At 34.1% G+C, this 21,413-nt stretch overlaps 1 protein-coding gene across 1 annotated transcript in view; it reads right to left on the bottom strand.

Annotated features, from left to right (window-relative positions):
- LOC114333545 (aminopeptidase N) overlaps positions 1-21,413 on the bottom strand; it is a 237,685-nt gene that overhangs the window by 61,962 nt on the left and 154,310 nt on the right. Inside the window, exon 10 of the mRNA XM_050652739.1 lies at positions 19,472-19,655. Within this exon, the coding sequence (XP_050508696.1) occupies positions 19,472-19,655 (184 nt within the window). The remainder of the gene's footprint in view (positions 1-19,471; positions 19,656-21,413) is intronic.

Below are 21,413 nucleotides of genomic sequence, written 5' to 3'. Positions count from 1 at the left end.
GACACCTAGGATTTCATCTAAATCATTGCTACAGATGTCAGTACCTAAGCTTTGATAGCTCTGAAGCTAAATGATGTCTTCTTCTTCATGTGCCGTGCTTGATTATCGAGTATCGGCTATCAAATTGGCTATAGTAATTTTGTTCACGGCAGCTCGGAAAAGGGATGTAGAGGATCTTGTAGCGTTCCGCTACGTTTACGAGTAGCCACTCCCGACAACCGTAATAATTAACATCGAATAACAAAAAGTTTACCTTACGATCGAGGTAGGAAAATGAAAACAGAATTAGTGCTAGCTAACCACCGACTTAAGAAGGTCAAATAAAGACAAATATGTGCTGGAGAAAAACCGGCAGACGTCATACATAAAAGAATAGGAGAGATTCAATAAATCTATTTTGGAATTGCAATTACAAAGCAAGCTAAATATATCTGTAAAGATATAATATACCTAAAATGAACGTCTGGTAAGTGATTTTATTTTAAAATTTCTTTTGGAAATTTAGGAAACACATATATCAAAATGAATAATTTTATACCTTAAAAGGTCAAATCTAGCAAAGCTACTTTTAGAAATATATTACTTAAGTAATAATGTAATTTCATTTTGGATAAATGACCTTCCCATTTATGTGGAAGAATATGTTCGGTTATCTTTTGTAACCGGTCTGTCTCACCTTGTATCCAGGAAAAAATTTCTAGATACCTAATGAGAACCTCTCTTTTTAGCCGTACCTAGAGAATTATAAAATAGAACCAAGCTTTTAATATCCCACAAAGACAACTTATATGGAAAATGCACTAAGAATAACATTCCTATTAATTATCCGGAACGTAAATCTTCCCCAAGATGTGTATACTCATAGAGCCGCTTACCGTCTGATAAACCGGCACGTCCATAAGCCAACACTTGGAATTAGAGCTGAAGGAATTTCATCTAGATTGGAACAAAGATAAGTGTACTTAATTAATGTTCTCATTTATAGACCGAATTGTGTTCCCAATATATTATATATTTATTGGACATTTGTTGTTAAGTACTAGATTATTTTTTAACTTCCCTTATCATATCTTTTACTATCGGTTGTGTCTACACAACAAATAATATTTTGTCAATTTTTCATCTAAATCTCAATGCATGTAAGGGAACATAAGTACTTATAGACCTAAAGCATTGGTCTCTATAGGGTTCATTACATAATAACTTAGGTATTGTGGTAGATAATATACAAGTATATTAATACGGTCTTATGAAGAATATCATCTGGTTCTGTTGACTAGCACTCACTATTGTTTTTCTGTCTCTTTATTGTTTGTATCTGAAAGAAACGTAAACTCATAGAAATCGTTAAATCGTCGGAAACTTTGACGTTATCTGCTTATATCTTGGCAACCAAAATTTTAACATTTCTCATATTCATTATTTATATTATTAATTAAATTTTACTATTATATATTCATCTTGCAAGCCAATGTTTTACATTATTATACATTATTTATATTTTTAGCTAGAAATTTTACATTATATATATATACATTAGTTACCAAAATCTTACTTTACATATATCTAGATATTTTTTTTACACAATAAAAATAAGGTATACCTATTGGGTTTGTATCATTTCACCTGCACCTGATATCTCTCAACTATATGGGTTCATATAATATTTTATTTCAGGATTAAGTTATTTGGTTTGTTTATATCTTTCTCCTTATTCTCTCTCTCTCTCTCTCTCTCTCTCTCTCTTTTCTAGTCTCCCACACTGTTCTATCAACGAAGTAAAGGCTCTAAAAGGCATTTACTTCTGGCGCCCATCTTTGGTTTATTGATCATAGGTCAGTTCTTTTCTTTTTAGTATTTCATTACTTTTTAATTTTTCTGGTTTCTTCCATTATCACTATCTCTTTCTCCCCTAAACAACAGCACGAAAATAAGCCGATCTCCACTTCCTGAGCTTTTACGTCTCATCCTCATCCTCATAAATAATTTGTTATCTTCATTCTAATTTTAACTTGTTAAGCCGTTTCTCACTACCCCTTTCTTTCATCAATCAAATTTTAGTACAAAAAAAATATAACCCTACTATAAGGGATACAATCTGTTAAACCATTCTCTCAGGTTTTTAAGCCATGACGTTCTTCTTCGACCTGCCCCTCTTCTTCCGTCTACCTTGCGTTGCATTATTAAATAAAGTATATTCTCTCTGGGTGTCGCATAACATGGCCAAAATATTGTACATTAAATGCATGACCAAAATATATCTAAATGATGTAAAAATCCAAAATTGGAATAAATGTATTTATATGCAGAAAGCCTCTGACTTAAAGAGATAATGAGGTGATCTATAATAGCGATAAAATTTTGAGTCCTAAATTTCTCTGATATTGTCATTTCAGTCTCTTGAGATGTTCCATAATCCAGTGGAGTCAGTCGAATATTCCGTAGTCATTTTCTGTGTGTCGAATAGTCTTGACTTCCGCTTACCATCCTGCCTCGTGTCTTATATGTTTTGAAATTGTCACGTCTTGACTGTACAAATTCTTGAAGTGATCTAAGTGCTGCCACTCCTGAACTAAGGGCAATATTTGGATCTTGGAGAATACGACTTGGACTGTTTATTTTCTCTAAGAGTTCATTCCAAAATATTGCAAATATTCCTGTTTACAGTAAGCATATTCGATTATACAAACAGTTTGTATCGCTACGAGTTTTAAATTGTTGCTTCTGAAATTTTGGATAAGTCTACTTTGGTCTGTTTATAATCTTTAACTAGTGCTTTTGCGGTATCACTTCTGGATAATCATTTAGTAGTATTTACTCTTTTAGGAACAATAATATTATTTAGGCAACCAAAATTTTAACATTTCTCATATTCATTATTTATATTATTAATTAAATTTTACTATTATATATTCATCTTGCAAGCCAATGTTTTACATTATTATACATTATTTATATTTTTAGCTAGAAATTTTACATTATATATATATACATTAGTTACCAAAATCTTACTTTACATATATCTAGATATATTTTTTTAAAAATAAGGTATACCTATTGGGTTTGTATCATTTCACCTGCACCTGATATCTCTCAACTATATGGGTTCATATAATATTTTATTTCAGGATTAAGTTATTTGGTTTGTTTATATCTTTCTCCTTATTCTCTCTCTCTCTCTCTCTCTCTCTCTCTCTCTCTCTCTCTCTCTCTCTTTTCTAGTCTCCCACACTGTTCTATCAACGAAGTAAAGGCTCTAAAAGGCATTTACTTCTGGCGCCCATCTTTGGTTTATTGATCATACGTCAGTTCCTTTCTTTTTAGTATTTCATTACTTTTTAATTTTTCTGGTTTCTTCCATTATCACTATCTCTTTCTCCCCTAAACAACAGCACGAAAATAAGCCGATCTCCACTTCCTGAGCTTTTACGTCTCATCCTCATCCTCATAAATAATTTGTTATCTTCATTCTAATTTTAACTTGTTAAGCCGTTTCTCACTACCCCTTTCTTTCATCAATCAAATTTTAGTACAAAAAAAAATATAACCCTACTATAAGGGATACAAAGTGGCGCCCAACGTGGGAATGTTGTTTTTCATTTAGGTGGTGATTTAGTGTTAGTTACACTACATTCTCTTATTCAATTTGGTTATTGCGAATTATCACTTACAGTTTGTTTCTTGTTTTGGAATAAAAAAAAACAGAAAAAGTTGATAGTAGCAGTGTATAATTTTGTTTTTTTTTTGAGAGAGTATACAGGTGTAAGGGAAATTATTTTAGAATTGAGGATATAGCATTAATTGTTGGGTGGTATACGAACATAAGTTAAAAGGTAATATAAATGTTTATTGAAGGTGACGTTAATATTTAATAAACTGAATTTTACATTTTTATACGTTACATATTTTTTGGTATCTTATAATTATTATGATATCCTGTACTGGCAATTGTATCCACACAATTATATATTTTGGGTTATAGGTATATGTTTATTAGATTCTGATTTCTATCTCAATTTTAGATTACTGTATGCGATTAAATTTGCGGGTTTTGTGCCAGTTGTAAAATTTTTTTATTGAGTTTATCTATCTAAACTTCATTGGGGTGTTTTGTCTTGATACTGAAAGTTTCTTTTTTAAAATGTCCACTTTTAAAGTTGATCATTTACTGGTAAAAGAGTTAGATTACGAGCTTAAAATCCGAAGTATTGATGTTACTGAATATCCTACCGTCGAGGCTAAACGCAAAATATTGCGTGGAGCTCTGCGACAGGAGAAGGAAAATAGGAGTTTTCGGCAAATTTCTTCCTCCTGTATTCCCTTTGACAAACATAAGGAGGAGATTGAAGACACCCTGAAAGACCTTACCCAGAAAATCGGGATATTCAGGGGTACAATACTGGATCCTACCTTTGCTAGATTGTCGTCTAGAGTAGCTCATTTATCTGAACGAGTAAGTCGCTTAGAGTGTGATACCGATGAACAGGAATTATACCAGAAAACCGTCGCAGTCAAAATCTTGGATATTGAAGGTGACCTCGATGCTCGGGGAAACCCAGCTGCTACCTCCACTCCAAATGCACCCATACACAATGCGTCACCCTTCCCATTTTCTAAATCTGCCCAAGTTCATAAATGGGGTATTTCTTTTTCTGGTACAGGTGATCGTGATACTGTTGTCGCTTTCTTAGAGAAAGTTGAATGTTTGCGAATCTCTAGATGTATGCCAGAGGATGACTTATTTGCAGCCTCCGCTGAGTTGTTTACCGGTCCTGCGTTCACTTGGTTTATGAATAATCGCTCTAACCTTTCTTGCTGGAAAGATCTGGTGCAAAAACTTAAAGCTGATTTCCTACCATATTCCTACCAAGATGATCTTTTGGATGACATTAAAAAGCGGAAACAACTCCAGAATGAACCCGTTACTATGTTTATCAACAACATCCTTGGGTTGTGTAGTCGTCTTGACATTCCTCTCACGGAATCCGAAAAGGTAAGAATCATCATGAAATCTTTGTTACCCTCATATCACTCTCAACTAGCTCTTGTAGAAATCCGTAGTATCGACGAACTTACGGAAAAATGTAAGCGGTTAGAAGAAACATTTTCTTGGTCTAATCAACCCTCAACTGTAGTTTCGTCTCGTCCTTTCCCGTCTTCTAGTCAGAATTCCTTTTCACGAAATCGATCATGGCAAAATAAAGTACCGAAACACAATGTATCTACCGTTACCTCCACGATCGTATGTTGGAATTGTTATACTCAGGGACATGCCTTCTCTGCATGCCCAAACCCCAGATTGCGTCCCTTTTGTTTTGGGTGTGGCCTTGAAAATACCACTAAACCCAACTGTAGGAATTGTCAGGGAAACGGTCGTTTAGAGGATTGTACCCTGAGCCCTCCTCTGACAGTCTCTCCATCAGGGAATTCCGTAACTTCCATAAACAATACAGGACTCAACACGTCAAGCCCTCCCGTACCTTCTACCAGTCGAAAAGGGAAAGGTATTTCGTCCAAAAAGACAACAACTTCAAACAACAACCTATCTCAAGATTAAGTTTTCTGAAGCAGACACCCTTTAATGTCGAATCAGATAATGATAGTGTTTCTTTCTCAGTATCTTCATTAAATCTCCTATCTCCTTGTCTCGAACAAGAACTTAACTCTGCGTTAATTCCGTTACCTTTACCTTCTTCTTCCAAAAAAATTAAGGAAGGAGATACCTGTCTACCTTTATCTCAATTTTCTGGCAACACCATAGTGATTGATAAAACAACCTTAGATTTAAATTCTCTATTAGTTAGGAAACATAACGATAATCGTCCGTATCTCCCTATCGAAGTATTAGGTCAATCTTGTTTAGCACTTCTGGACAGTGGTTCAAACATATCTTTACTAGGTTCTTTATCTCTTCGTTTAATAGACAACGATAAAGTCAAAGTTAACCCGATTTCTTCTCTTCAAGTATCGACTGCTGATGGCACTGTACAACCCATCACGGGAAAATTCGTAACAGAAGTCTCTGTAGCGAATATACGCAGAAATGTTACTTTTTATGTTATCCCCTCAGTGCAAAATTCAGTTATCCTTGGAATGGACTTTCTTAATGTTTTTAATAGCACACTTAACTGCTCTGATTTTTCTATGTCTATATCTTCATTTAATATTTCGAGCTTGAATGCCGTACAAGATTTTTCTAGTTTATCAAATGAGGAACAAAATCAGTTACAAGAAACTATCTCCAAGTTTAATTCTATCTCCTCTACGGATAAGTTAGGCCGTACTACCTTGCTTTCCCATTCTATTGAAGTGAATAATCCCACACCATTTAGGCAATACCAATATCCGATACCCCAAGCGTGGCAAAAAGATTTAGACCAAGAGATTGATGAAATGCTTAAACTTAATATCATCGAACCGTCTACCTCTTCCTATAGTAGTCCATTATGGCTCACGAAAAAAAAGAATGGATCATTTAGGGTCTGTTTTGATGGACGTAAGTTAAACAGCATCACAGTAAATCGGGATGCTTACCCGATCCCTCGAATTGATATTATTTTGAGCAAACTTCAAAACTCGAAGTTCATATCGTCTATAGATCTTTCAAAAGCTTTTTTACAAATACCTCTTAGTACTGAGAGTAGGAAATATACCGCTTTTGCCGTCAATGGTAAAGGATTGTTTCAATTTGTAACAATGCCTTTTGGGTTAGTATCTGCTCCCCAAACTATGTGTCGTCTCATGGATATAGTAATAGGTCCTCAGTTAGAGCCCTACGTGTTTTATTATCTTGATGATATCTTGGTAGTCACCCCGGATTTTTCTACTCATATCGAAATTTTGAATAAATTATGTGTCCTGTTAAAAGAGGCCAATTTAACGGTTAATCTTGATAAATGTCAATTTTGTCGACCAAGTTTGAAGTTTTTAGGCTATATGGTTGATAACCAGGGTCTTAGGACAGACCCTGAAAAGGTCGCCGCTATAAGAGATTTTCCCATCCCAAAAACTACCACCCAAGTTCGCAGAATTTTAGGCATGTGTGGATATTATCGTCGGTTTGTTCCGTCTTATTCTACCTTACTATCACCCCTTACTGATCTTCTGAAGGATAGGAAAAAAGGCCAAACGATTATTTGGACTCCTGAGGCCGATGAAGCGTTTAGGCGCGTTAAAGATGCACTAACGAGCGCTCCAGTCATGATCTCAGCTAATTTTAACGAACATTTTTATCTGATGACCGATTGTTCTAACACCGCTTCTGGTGGCGTGCTATTTCAGGTGAAAGATGGCTCTGAACACCCAATAGCTTATACAAGTAAGAAACTGAATAAGGCGCAGAAAAACTATTCGACTACGGAGAAAGAACTCTTAGCTATTATTCAGGGTTTAGAAGCTTTTCGTTATTATTTAGAGGGTCGTAATTTCACGATAATTACGGACCATAGTTCTTTGGTATGGCTTCACAGCATGAAAAACCCTTCTCAGAGACTTTCCCGATGGATATGTAAACTGACTGCCTATTCGTATAAGATTGTCCATCGAAAGGCAGCCGGAGTGGTGGTTGCTGATGCTCTTTCCCGTGTTTTTGATATTAATGTTTTAGATCTATCTTCGTTAACTCCTGATGCGTGGTATCAAAATATGGTCGATAAGGTTACTCAAGACCCACAAAGATATCCCGATTTTAAGGTGGAGAACAATGTGCTGTACAAACACATTTTAAGTCCTGTTGAGGTATTATCGAATATGACCGAATGGAAAATAGTTGTACCTACGCCAAACAGGGAAAATATTTTGCGTATGTGTCATGACGAAGTTACTGCTGGCCATTTTGGTTTCTATAAAACTTACCACCGTATTGCTGAGTTATATTATTGGCCTGGCATGCGCAAATCCATTAAAAGGTACATCTCTAAATGCATAGTTTGTGCTACTTGTAAACCAAGTAACTTACCACAAGCTGGTCTTATGGGTTCTTTTAGAAATATTAATTTCCCTTGGCAGATGATTTCTCTCGATTTAATTGGTCCATACCCTCGTAGCTATACAGGAAATACTTATTGTCTCGTAGTAGTGGACTATTTCACCAAATTTCCTTTGGTTTGCCCTCTTCGGAAAGCCACAGTCCCAGCAATTATTAAGTATTTGGAAGAACAAGTATTTTTAGTATTTGGTGTTCCTCAAATTGTCTCCTGTGACAATGGGCCCCAATTTATCTCGAACGCTTTCAAGACTCTTATGTCCAAATATAGGGTGCAGAAGATTTTCTATAATGCTGCATATCACCCTCAAGCGAACCACTCAGAACGTGTAAATCGTAGTATTGTTACCGCTTTAAGGTCTTATACATTTGAGGACCATAGGTCGTGGGATCAATACATTCATTCTGTTGCCCAAGCCATAAGGACTTCCACTCACGAGGTCACTAAATGTTCTCCCGCGTATCTTAACTTTGGTCGAAATGTTCCTCTCTCAGGCGATTATTTTGGTTTAATTTCCGATAATGCAACTACTTTACCACAAGTTTCTGAGAATCTTCATCGACTAGAGGATCTCCAAAACCTGCCCCCTATATTTGCCGATATTCGGGAGAGATTGAAATCTTCTTATTTACGTTCCCAGAAATATTATAATTTAAGGAAAAGACCGTTACGTTTTTATCCTGGAGACCGAGTCCTAAAACGAAATTTTGTGAAATCAAGTAAAAATGATGCCATAGCGTCGAAATTTTGTCAGAAGTATATTCCATGTACGGTTTTAAAAGTCATATCGCCTCTTGTCTATGAACTAAAAGACAATTCGTCCAATAAACGAATTGGTCGTTTTCATGTCAAAGATCTCCTACCTGATAAAACAGTCATGGATTCTGAGTCCTCGACCTCAGAGGATGATTAGGTATTAACTTGCGTTCTGCATTAATTTTGGAACCTTTTATCGCAGTCTGCAACTTGCTAGTTTCCTAAAAAAACTCTTATTTTTGCTATTTGGTAATTATTATTTTTACCTCTGCTCTTGATTTTACCTTTGATAGTTAAGTTGTTCACATATATTATGGACTCAGCGTTTGCACAGGGAATGTCATAACATTTGTCTGGTGTAATAAATGCATTATACAGGGTATTCCATTATTATCACTTCTCAAAATATTAGACTGTTATAGGTAAATTGCTTTTAAATATTGTCTTTTCACTTTTATTAGTAAATTTTGTTGTATATGAGTATATAGGTGTATATAAGCATAATACGTGGGTTCGAATTCGTTGATCAAATTCCGGACTAGATCGTTAGCGGATTTCGTAATCCATGCTATATTTTGTGATGGATGTACTTTTACCTGGAGTCGCTATGTGGCGAATATGGTCGTTGACCATCTTCGGTTCTGTAGCATAGATTAAGTCTTCATCAAGTTATACAATGGATTTTTTTCTTGTACAAGGCGATAACCCAATACCTTTAATATTAATTTCGTTGATGGTTGTTATATCAATAATTTTGGAAAATACATTCATTAGCTGTTGTTTAGTGACTACTCTAATATTTGGTTTTCGTTTTCTTACGCATTGGTCCACTATAGTAGTCCAGTTCGGACCTCTTCTGTCATTGATTTTAGGAACTGATCTATAAATATACGGTTTCAGATGAAATTGTTTGATTTTGGTTCTTAAATTTTAGTTTTACCTTTGAGAAATTGTAGTTAAGAACTTACTTGTGTTGATGCTTATACATGTGTTAGTATAAAAATACACTGATTATCAAACGTTTTGGTATATCGTACACTGAAATCAGCTGTAGCCTTAGGCTATAGATTTATCGGATACAGATATTAAGTTAGGTTATCTTTAGGTTACCTTTCAATGATTATTACCTGTGATTATATTAAGTCAATTCGGGAATGGATTATGAATTATACTGACGGAACCATATTTGGATGGATACGATAATGGCTATCCATTTGTGGAACTGTTTTGTTTGTCCATTTTTTGTTTTGCTGTGCATTCTTAACTACCTGGTTTATATCTGCATTGGATATATAATATATTTAACTTAGCGTATCGTACTTCACTTTATCTTATCTTATCTTATCTTACCTAAGAGAGTTATGTTACATCTCTATTTCCTTACCTTAAGTTATCTTTGATACCATGTTTTGAATCGGTTGGAGAATATCCTGGTTACTCTCGGTTGAATATGTCAACAATAAATTTTGTGTTCATCTTTGGATTAACTTAGGTGCTAATATCCAAATCGATAGTGAGTCCGATAGTGAGTAAGGCCAAATTTAATGGTTCTTTATGTAGTTGGGTGGATACTTTGTTTTAGTCAGGAATATTTTTTTCTAGTACCTTTAGTTCACGTTGATAACAATTTGGGGTTACGTGTAATCTAAGCCTTTAATGTGAACGATTTAATAAGTTTAATTGATGTAAGTAATGGTACAGCAAGAATCTTGGGAACTTACCTTGATGCACTCTTGTGTTGGATCCACACAAGTGTGTCATACTTTTGTGCCCGCACTCTTCCATGCTCGGAAGCATGAGAAGTGTTGCCTTTTATTTCCCTTGTGTAAATATGTGGTATAATGTGGATGTTTACCCACTTTGAGCCAAATTCAAAATTAATGTTTTAGGTTAGATTAGATTAGTTAGTTGATGTACTAATCCTATCTTTAACTTTGTGGAGTGGTTGTGACTGTAACTACAGCTACGACTGCTAGGAGCTACTACTCCTGACCCATATTAAAGTACTAACCCTGCCAAGAATAAACTTCGTTTTGGTTTTTGCCAGAATAATTTTCTGAAGGAAAACTATATCGAGTGGAGGGGGAATGTAGCGTTCCGCTACGTTTACGAGTAGCCACTCCCGACAACCGTAATAATTAACATCGAATAACAAAAAGTTTACCTTACGATCGAGGTAGGAAAATGAAAACAGAATTAGTGCTAGCTAACCAACGACTTAAGAAGGTCAAATAAAGACAAATATGTGCTGGAGAAAAACCGGCAGACGTCATACATAAAAGAATAGGAGAGATTCAATAAATCTATTTTGGAATTGCAATTACAAAGCAAGCTAAATATATCTGTAAAGATATAATATACCTAAAATGAACGTCTGGTAAGTGATTTTATTTTAAAATTTCTTTTGGAAATTTAGGAAACACATATATCAAAATGAATAATTTTATACCTTAAAAGGTCAAATCTAGCAAAGCTACTTTTAGAAATATATTACTTAAGTAATAATGTAATTTCATTTTGGATAAATGACCTTCCCATTTATGTGGAAGAATATGTTCGGTTATCTTTTGTAACCGGTCTGTCTCACCTTGTATCCAGGAAAAAATTTCTAGATACCTAATGAGAACCTCTCTTTTTAGCCGTACCTAGAGAATTATAAAATAGAACCAAGCTTTTAATATCCCACAAAGACAACTTATATGGAAAATGCACTAAGAATAACATTCCTATTAATTATCCGGAACGTAAATCTTCCCCAAGATGTGTATACTCATAGAGCCGCTTACCGTCTGATAAACCGGCACGTCCATAAGCCAACACTTGGAATTAGAGCTGAAGGAATTTCATCTAGATTGGAACAAAGATAAGTGTACTTAATTAATGTTCTCATTTATAGACCGAATTGTGTTCCCAATATATTATATATTTATTGGACATTTGTTGTTAAGTACTAGATTATTTTTTAACTTCCCTTATCATATCTTTTACTATCGGTTGTGTCTACACAACAAATAATATTTTGTCAATTTTTCATCTAAATCTCAATGCATGTAAGGGAACATAAGTACTTATAGACCTAAAGCATTGGTCTCTATAGGGTTCATTACATAATAACTTAGGTATTGTGGTAGATAATATACAAGTATATTAATACGGTCTTATGAAGAATATCATCTGGTTCTGTTGACTAGCACTCACTATTGTTTTTCTGTCTCTTTATTGTTTGTATCTGAAAGAAACGTAAACTCATAGAAATCGTTAAATCGTCGGAAACTTTGACGTTATCTGCTTATATCTTGGCAACCAAAATTTTAACATTTCTCATATTCATTATTTATATTATTAATTAAATTTTACTATTATATATTCATCTTGCAAGCCAATGTTTTACATTATTATACATTATTTATATTTTTAGCTAGAAATTTTACATTATATATATATATACATTAGTTACCAAAATCTTACTTTACATATATCTAGATATTTTTTTTACACAATAAAAATAAGGTATACCTATTGGGTTTGTATCATTTCACCTGCACCTGATATCTCTCAACTATATGGGTTCATATAATATTTTATTTCAGGATTAAGTTATTTGGTTTGTTTATATCTTTCTCCTTATTTCTCTCTCTCTCTCTCTCTCTCTCTCTCTCTCTTTTCTAGTCTCCCACACTGTTCTATCAACGAAGTAAAGGCTCTAAAAGGCATTTACTTCTGGCGCCCATCTTTGGTTTATTGATCATAGGTCAGTTCTTTTCTTTTTAGTATTTCATTACTTTTTAATTTTTCTGGTTTCTTCCATTATCACTATCTCTTTCTCCCCTAAACAACAGCACGAAAATAAGCCGATCTCCACTTCCTGAGCTTTTACGTCTCATCCTCATCCTCATAAATAATTTGTTATCTTCATTCTAATTTTAACTTGTTAAGCCGTTTCTCACTACCCCTTTCTTTCATCAATCAAATTTTAGTACAAAAAAAATATAACCCTACTATAAGGGATACAATCTGTTAAACCATTCTCTCAGGTTTTTAAGCCATGACGTTCTTCTTCGACCTGCCCCTCTTCTTCCGTCTACCTTGCGTTGCATTATTAAATAAAGTATATTCTCTCTGGGTGTCGCATAACATGGCCAAAATATTGTACATTAAATGCATGACCAAAATATATCTAAATGATGTAAAAATCCAAAATTGGAATAAATGTATTTATATGCAGAAAGCCTCTGACTTAAAGAGATAATGAGGTGATCTATAATAGCGATAAAATTTTGAGTCCTAAATTTCTCTGATATTGTCATTTCAGTCTCTTGAGATGTTCCATAATCCAGTGGAGTCAGTCGAATATTCCGTAGTCATTTTCTGTGTGTCGAATAGTCTTGACTTCCGCTTACCATCCTGCCTCGTGTCTTATATGTTTTGAAATTGTCACGTCTTGACTGTACAAATTCTTGAAGTGATCTAAGTGCTGCCACTCCTGAACTAAGGGCAATATTTGGATCTTGGAGAATACGACTTGGACTGTTTATTTTCTCTAAGAGTTCATTCCAAAATATTGCAAATATTCCTGTTTACAGTAAGCATATTCGATTATACAAACAGTTTGTATCGCTACGAGTTTTAAATTGTTGCTTCTGAAATTTTGGATAAGTCTACTTTGGTCTGTTTATAATCTTTAACTAGTGCTTTTGCGGTATCACTTCTGGATAATCATTTAGTAGTATTTACTCTTTTAGGAACAATAATATTTCTGCCACGGTCTGCGTTGCTGTCGCTTAAAGATACAGCTTTTAAACATTTGATTAACAAGTTGTACCTATATGTAGAGGAAGTGAAAATACATATAGTTCTTCTAAGAAATCAGATAATGCTGTAGTAGCAGAACAACACTGCAGCTTTTGCAATTAAATTTAGAGAGTGAGCTTTTGCACAAGTGTTTGTTATAAAACAAAAATAATTTTATGTGAATAATTTGCTTATATTTTTTGCGTTTGAGGCTTTGTGGGGGCCCCCGGAATGTAGGGGCCCCGGGCAGCTGCCCAGCCTGCCACCCCTTAAATCCGGCCCTGCTTCAAACACAGAAAAAAATTCAGATTGGTTTAACTTTTCCACATACATACATATCCACAAACATTTTCCCTTTTTTAAATAGAAATTGAGTCATATTTCTGAGCTCGGTAACTTTCGAATGGTATAACCGATGTTCAGAATTAGACATGTGTTGAAAAGGTAATGATCAGTACTATCAGAAGCTGCAAAGGTCAGACTTCAATTTTCGAAATTTTTAGGAGTTTTGGGGACGAGAACGAAAAACAGACCCTATATAGGAAGGACCGTAAAATCCACACCCTTGGACCAAAATGGATGGTTGACATTTGGATGGGCGGGTCTTTCCCTATACTTTAAGATTGGATTTGGCCCAATTTTCAATTCAGTCAGATTTAGAAAATCGAAAATTTCGTGTAAATACAGTGTGGCGTGTAGGGGGGTTGTGCGCCAATGGCGAGAACTGCTGTTCTCTGGTAATATTCGAGCATTCAACTACATCTTAATTTATTATAATTCAGTTTACTACAGCTTAAATATCTATAGCAAATTTTTCTTTAAATTTAAACCAATAATTGTTAACAAAAATAAAATAGGGTGCTAGCTTATAATGGATTAAATGTTAAATACCTATAATATGTTATTTAACTACTTTTCGGTCTATCCAAGTAGAGTATTTTATTTATTTATCAGCAATACAATCATCAGTTTTTAATAGCTTATTTAAACACATTTTTGTACAAAACATTGATTTTTTCACTTTTATTTGTAGATTTAATATTCAAGAATCTAGTGGTTAAATAGTTATAGAAGTACGCCTAGGCAGCAATGTGTTTAAAATTTTAATATCTGGTGTAAATATTTAACCTTTTTGTTATTTATTAAACATTTAACAATAACTCGTTAACTAACAAACCAATCTGTTTGACATTCTGCACACTCTGCACACATTCCGACACATGATAGCTTTATTATCAAAGCGTCATTTATGTTACTTTTATGGAATAATTTTCTTGCAAAAGTTTTTTTTTCTCTGATTCTGGCTTTGGTTTAGAACTAGAACCTTTAGCCACGTAATTGTATAACTTATCACTAAGTCAGGGGAGTAATGTGTAGTGTGTGTGTTGAGTAAGTGTCTTGTTACTTTGCAAAGTCGAGGTCATTGTCTTTGCAAAGAGACGCTAATTGTTTCCGAACGTCTGCGGTCCCTCCGGTGAGTACCGATCCCACAAGGACAGAAACTATTTTTCATTTATTAATTTATAATAAATGAAAATTTTCTGCCCCAGGTAGGATTCGAACTCCCGACCTTTCGTTTCAAAGGTAGGCGCTCTTACCACTGCGCCACAGAGGGGGTTCTCTTGCAAAAGTTATCATTTATTAATAATTCGTTCTTTAACGGTAAAATATTGCAAAACCTCTAAATTTTAAAGAACCGCTTGGATTGACATGAAATTTGGCGTACACATAGCTAACAAGTCAAAGAAAAAAGTGATATTGTGCCGATATGTGCTTTTGCCCCGGGGGTGCTTTTCACGCCCTCTTGGGGGTGAAAAGGTACTCGTCCAAAGTAAGTCCGGAAATTGATAAACTAACTAATTTTAAGTAACTTTTGTTCTATAGAGTTTCTTCACTAAGTCAATACTTTTCGAGTTATTTGCCAGTGAATATGTTCATTTTTTCAACAAAATAACAACACTTTTGACGGTTTTTTGCAAATAACCCAAATAGTATAAATTTTGTCGAAAAAACTTTCGTAGCAAAAATATAGCCTGTAAAAAATTAAAAAAAATGGTGTATATATCACGTTTCTATACCTAGTAGAAGCAGAGTTATAGCTAATTAAAAATAGGTTCATATTCGTCAAATTCCAAATGGAATACTTTAACGTGAAATAACCAAAAATGAAGCACATATCGGGGAAAACTCATTACAACTTATTTAAAGTGTTTAAAAAAAGCTTCATTTTTGTTTTATAAAAAAAATTTCTAGCATCAAAAGTAAACAAGTTACGCTCAAAATAAAGTTAGTCTCTTTTTTGTTGGTAAAAAATCGGGAAAATTACCCCCTAATTAGTATCTTAAATGAACTTAATCGTTACGACTTCACAAGTTTCTTGACCCGTCTATGTATTTTTCCTATGATCTGTAAATTTCATCGGTTCAAAGTCCCTATTTTTGAAAGGGCTGTAGTTTAAAGGGGTTGAATGAGTTACTCATTACGAATGTATGCAAATTTAGAAACAGCAAATCTCAATCAATTTTTGTCTAACAGAAAAACAAAAAAATACATGATATTCAGAAAAGCAATGCTGACTTTTTTTGTTTTTTGAGATTTTTGGTATCTAACAATTTTTAAGTTATTTTGAAAAAAATCATATTTTTCAAAATTAAAATTTCTAAAAATTTTACTTTAAAACCAATTTTTTTTTCAAAATAAGCACTTTGAATCGATGAAACTTACAGATCATATAAACACAACATAAGTAAAATAATTTGTGGAGCGGTAACGATTAATTTCATTTAAGTTGCTAATTAGGGGGTGGTCTTCCCGATTTTTTTTTGCCAAAACAAAAGCGACCAACTTTATTTTGAGCGTAACTTGCTTAAATTTACTGCTAGAAACTTTTTATAAAAACAGAAATAAAGCTTTTTTTAAACACTTATAATGGGTTTCCCCTAAAAATGCTTAATTTTTTGGACATTTCACTTCGAATTGTTCTATTTGAAATTTGGTGAATATGAATCTATTTTTCATTGGCTATAACTCTGGTTTTACGAGGTCCAGAGACCTAACGCGTACACCAATTTTTTTACTTTTTTACAGGCTATATTTTTGCTACTAATGTTTTTTCGACACAATACTTACTTTTTGAGTTATTTGCGAAAAACCGTCTAAAAATGTAGTTATTTTGTTGAAAAATGAACATATTCACTCGCAAATAATTCGAAAAGTGTTGACTTGGCGAAAAAGCTCTATAGAATAAAAGTTACTTAAAATTAGTCAGTTTATCCATTTCCGGACTTATTTTAGACTTATATTTTTTCAACCCCAAGAGGGGGTGAAAGTCACCCCCAGGGCAAAAGCACACATCGGCACAATATCACTTTTTTTCTTTGACATGTAGGCTATGCGAATGCCCAATTTCATGTAAATCCAAGCGGTTCTTTAAAATTTAGAGCAAAAACCGTGAAAGAATGGACTATAGATCATGCCAAAAAGTGATAGATTTAAACCTATACAATTTAAAATGTCCTTTCATAATATAGGCGAGGCAATGGAGCAGTAAAAACCCCAAAACCTACCAAATTTTTGCAGTTAGATGAAGCTCCATGAAACCTTTTGCATTCGATTCGTAAGCGCCTTAGAAAAATTTGTGAACAAAAATGATGATAACGAAATGAAAATTGCATTACTGAACAAGAAAAATTCGTTTCGAAGTGATCGAAAATATTAAATTTGTAATTCGGAAATAATTGTCGGAATTGCTACCTGGGGGTTTCTGGGGTTTGAATATGAATATCATGCCGGCGATGGTCTCCGAGGCACCTGGTGCCACGTATGGGCCTCATGGAGTTTCATGGATATTGGATACAAAATCAATGCAAACTCGTTTCTTGGGGATTTTTGTAGTTGCTGCACACAAATACCATGGCAATAACGCGCGTTATCATGTAAACGGTCCTAATAAAATGTATGTAGTTGTAAGTAATCGCGCGCTATCAAAATGCGCGGTAAGCTCATGTCATGTGAACGTGCCTTATTATCTTCTACGATTGTTAGGGCAGCCGCACACCAAAGAGACATGAAACGTAAAACATGAAACATAAAACGTGAAACACGTTTCATGAAAATAAAACAATGCTAAACAAATAAAAGTCCTCATACCAATGAAACGAGTGTGATTCATGCGTGTGAAACATTTTTATCTTCGGAAGGCGCATACCAAAGAAACATGAAACGTGAAACACGTTTCATGGAAATAAAACACTGCTAAACAAATAAACGTCCGTATTTAAGAAACGAGTGGGATTCATGCCCATGAAACATTTTTATCTTCTTGAAACGTGTTTCATGAAATAGGACGTGTTCGATTTTTCGACATCAGTTTCATTGTTTTGAATAATTGATTAGGTGCGTAAAATGAATGCCGACTATGAATTTAATAGATATTGTATTGGTTTCTGTGGTGGAGCAGAACGAAGAGTTGTACAATTATAACCTGGAGTGGTACTCGAATAGACAATAATAAGAAAGTATGTTTTTTTTTAAACCAGGATCCACAATAAAACAATGTAAATGTTTGAATACTCATTCTATAAAATTATTGAAATTTAGCAAGATGATTATTTAATTCGTTTGCAACCAAATATTATGTACTATGGTTATGATTTTTGGACAGTAATAAAAGAGCTGCCACAACAGCAACGACCTCGTCATCATCACTTTCCATTATTTACTATACAAATTTTATTTTTGTTCCTTTGATTAGTATATTAGTGTAGGAAACAGAGGTTAAACGTCGCAAACTCGACACAAGTTCGGTTTTATTTTTTTTTCTGGTATATCAAGGGGTGCTTATTATGAGACGAACTTTTTCTTAAAAGAGTTGCCCCGGAACACCCATTTTCATTCCTTTAAAGGGGGCAGGAAGAAATCCTACTCCATCAGTAGGGTTTTTTTGTAAATACATATATACTATGGTAATTGCAACATCCCTGCGGAAACTACCCCTATCCCTGAAAATAAGTTTGGCGAGCATGTTTTTACGATTTTCTCATTACCTCTATATTTTTTTGAAACATAGATTTTACAGAATTAAAGACCACTATTTGCTCTACAAATAAGGTCCTATGCATTTCTTTCGTATAATCAACCGTTACGGCACAGTGGCGCCGCAAACCTCAGAAATGCTTTGGCGGGCTTCAGTTGTTGTTTTTCTTCGTCAACTATTCATTTTATTAATAAAATACTTATAACAAATAAAAGAACACACTGTCTGCTACATATTATGACCTATACATATTTTACTTTCTTTGCACCTTAAAGCCACAGTGGTCGCCCAGAGTCAATTTTTGCATATTTTCTTTATTCATTTTCCTTTTTTTGGGGTGGTTTCGGGGAAATAAGGGGGTGAATTATACAAATTTGTAAATAATACTTGAACATGGGTAATCGCTGAAAGTTTTTTTCGCTAGCATAAGCGGTTAAGATGGTATATATAAAAAGGGGCTTTTTAAAATTTAACACCATGTAATTAAAAAATGGACAATTTGTCTGAAGAAGGGTGGCAAATTAACTTTATATATATATATATATATATATTATATATATATATATATATATATATATATATATATATATATACATATATATATATATATATATATATATATATATTATATATATATATATATATATATACATATATATATATATATATATATATATATATATATATATATATATATATATATATATATATATATCATATACTTAACATACACTAGACGAAGGACAAATAGATAAATAATGGATTGCCGGTGCCTACTTGGGTACTTCTACATATTGAAGATGAAGGTACCTCATGGAGATATCTCAAAATGTTATAAAATTAAACTTACGAGCTTTTTGTAGAAAACTGAGGGGCTTGATAGAAAACTATTTAAACTTTTTACCTGGCTTAAATTTGCTGTTTTCTCATCATAGTTCCTTATGACTGTTACTACTGGAAGCCTATCTTTAGTAATCCACGAGGCTGCTATTTCATTTATAGTTATAGGCTGCGGCAACTTTTTGTCGAATCTCGCTTGTTCTGTTAAACTGAGCCAGATATCGTCACCGAAGAATGTTTTGTATTGCCTGAAATACAATAAAAGGAAATTTATACATAAGTTATATTTTTAAATAGTTTTTATCCTAACAACTGGTGTACTTATTATCAATCCTTTAACCTTATGATGACCAAGGGGGTCAATTTTGAGCCCAATGTATGTTTTCTTTAACAAATTCAGAATTCTTTTCAATTTTTAACCCATTATCTTTTATCTGACTTTAATATCATTTTAGATGGGGGATAAAGGGGTAGAATGCGAAAACATAAAGTTGATTCCAGTTTACTCCAATTAGCCTCTTCTACTCAAATCCGACTCTCACCTTCACGCTGGTGTCCCCTGTTAACAGAGCAACCCAATCTGGAGATCCGGTATCCAACCCCGGGTGGAAAGTTGGGTCGGGAACTGACGAGCTCGTTTGAAATTGCCCTCCTAAAAGGGGGTTAGGCGTTGGGATAACTATTCAACAACGTGAGAACCAATAGTTACGAGCTCTAAAGTTAAAAATACTGGACGGAAATCTCGACGACGACCTATGCAACGAAATAAGAACAATGATCTTAAAATATTTACCTGGAACGTTCGCACACTGTGCGGCACACCATGGCCATGGCCAAAACCAAAAAACAAACTACAACATATACTATAGTTGCCATAAAACTAGACATGAATTTGGGACAGCCTTTATAGTCAATAATAAAATCAAGAACTTGGTTATAGATTTTAAGCCGATTAATCCACGAATGGGCTGCTTAAGGATTAGGGGCAAGTTTTTTAATATTAGTCTTCTTAATGTACATGCCCCAACAGAAGACAAGGAAGACGAAGAAAAAGACGAATTCTATGATAAATTAGAAAGAACATATGACAGTTGTCCAAGAAATGACATTAAAATAGTAATCGGTGATCTGAACCCAAAATTCGGAAGGGAAGAAATATATCTACCGCACATCGGTAAATATAGTCTCCATAATAATACCATTTCGAATAGGTACACACCGAGCAGTCACCTTCGCAGCCGCAAAGAACATGATCGTAGGAAGCACATGGTTTCTACACAAAAAAACACATATGGGGACTTGGACCTCGCCCGATGGATTAACGAACAACCAAATTGATCATGTGATCATAGATGCTAGACACTTCTCAAATCTAACGGATGTCCGTACCTATCGAGATGCCAATACTGATTCAGTTCACTTTCTAGTTGGCACAATAATTCGAGCTAGAATCTCAAACGCGAAGAAGGAGAGAAGTACCAAAACAACGCGCTTTATATTGAACTCAAAGATCAGCAAACGGTAGAAAGGTTTCAAAACAGAAATGTGTAAAAGTAATATTAAAGACGCAGCAAATACTATTCTAGGGCCAGAAAAACCACCATCACGCAATGACTGGTTCGATGCTGAGTGTGAGATTACAAGAAGAAAGAACGATGTATATAAACTGATGCAGCAAAGAAAAACCCGAGAAAAACAACAAAATTATAAAGACCTTAGAAGAGAAGAGAAGTGCATTCATAGAAGAAGAAAGCGAATTTATGAAAATAGAATACTGGATGAACTTAAGACATTAAAACAGGAAAATCAAACAAGAAAATTCTATAAAACCCTGAATAATGCAAGAAAGGAATTCAAACCAAGGCTAAGACTATGTAAGGATAAGGAGGGGCACATACTCAATACAAAAAAGAAATATTGAAAAGGTGGGTGAAACACTATAAAGAACTACTTACTATCGAAGTAGAAGATCCAAATCAAGCACCCCAGGAGCAAGCAACAATACA

Source organism: Diabrotica virgifera, chromosome 6 (assembly GCF_917563875.1).
Source record: "Diabrotica virgifera virgifera chromosome 6, PGI_DIABVI_V3a".
NCBI lineage: Eukaryota > Metazoa > Arthropoda > Insecta > Coleoptera > Chrysomelidae > Diabrotica > Diabrotica virgifera.
This window is presented reverse-complemented; position numbering and strand designations above follow the sequence as displayed.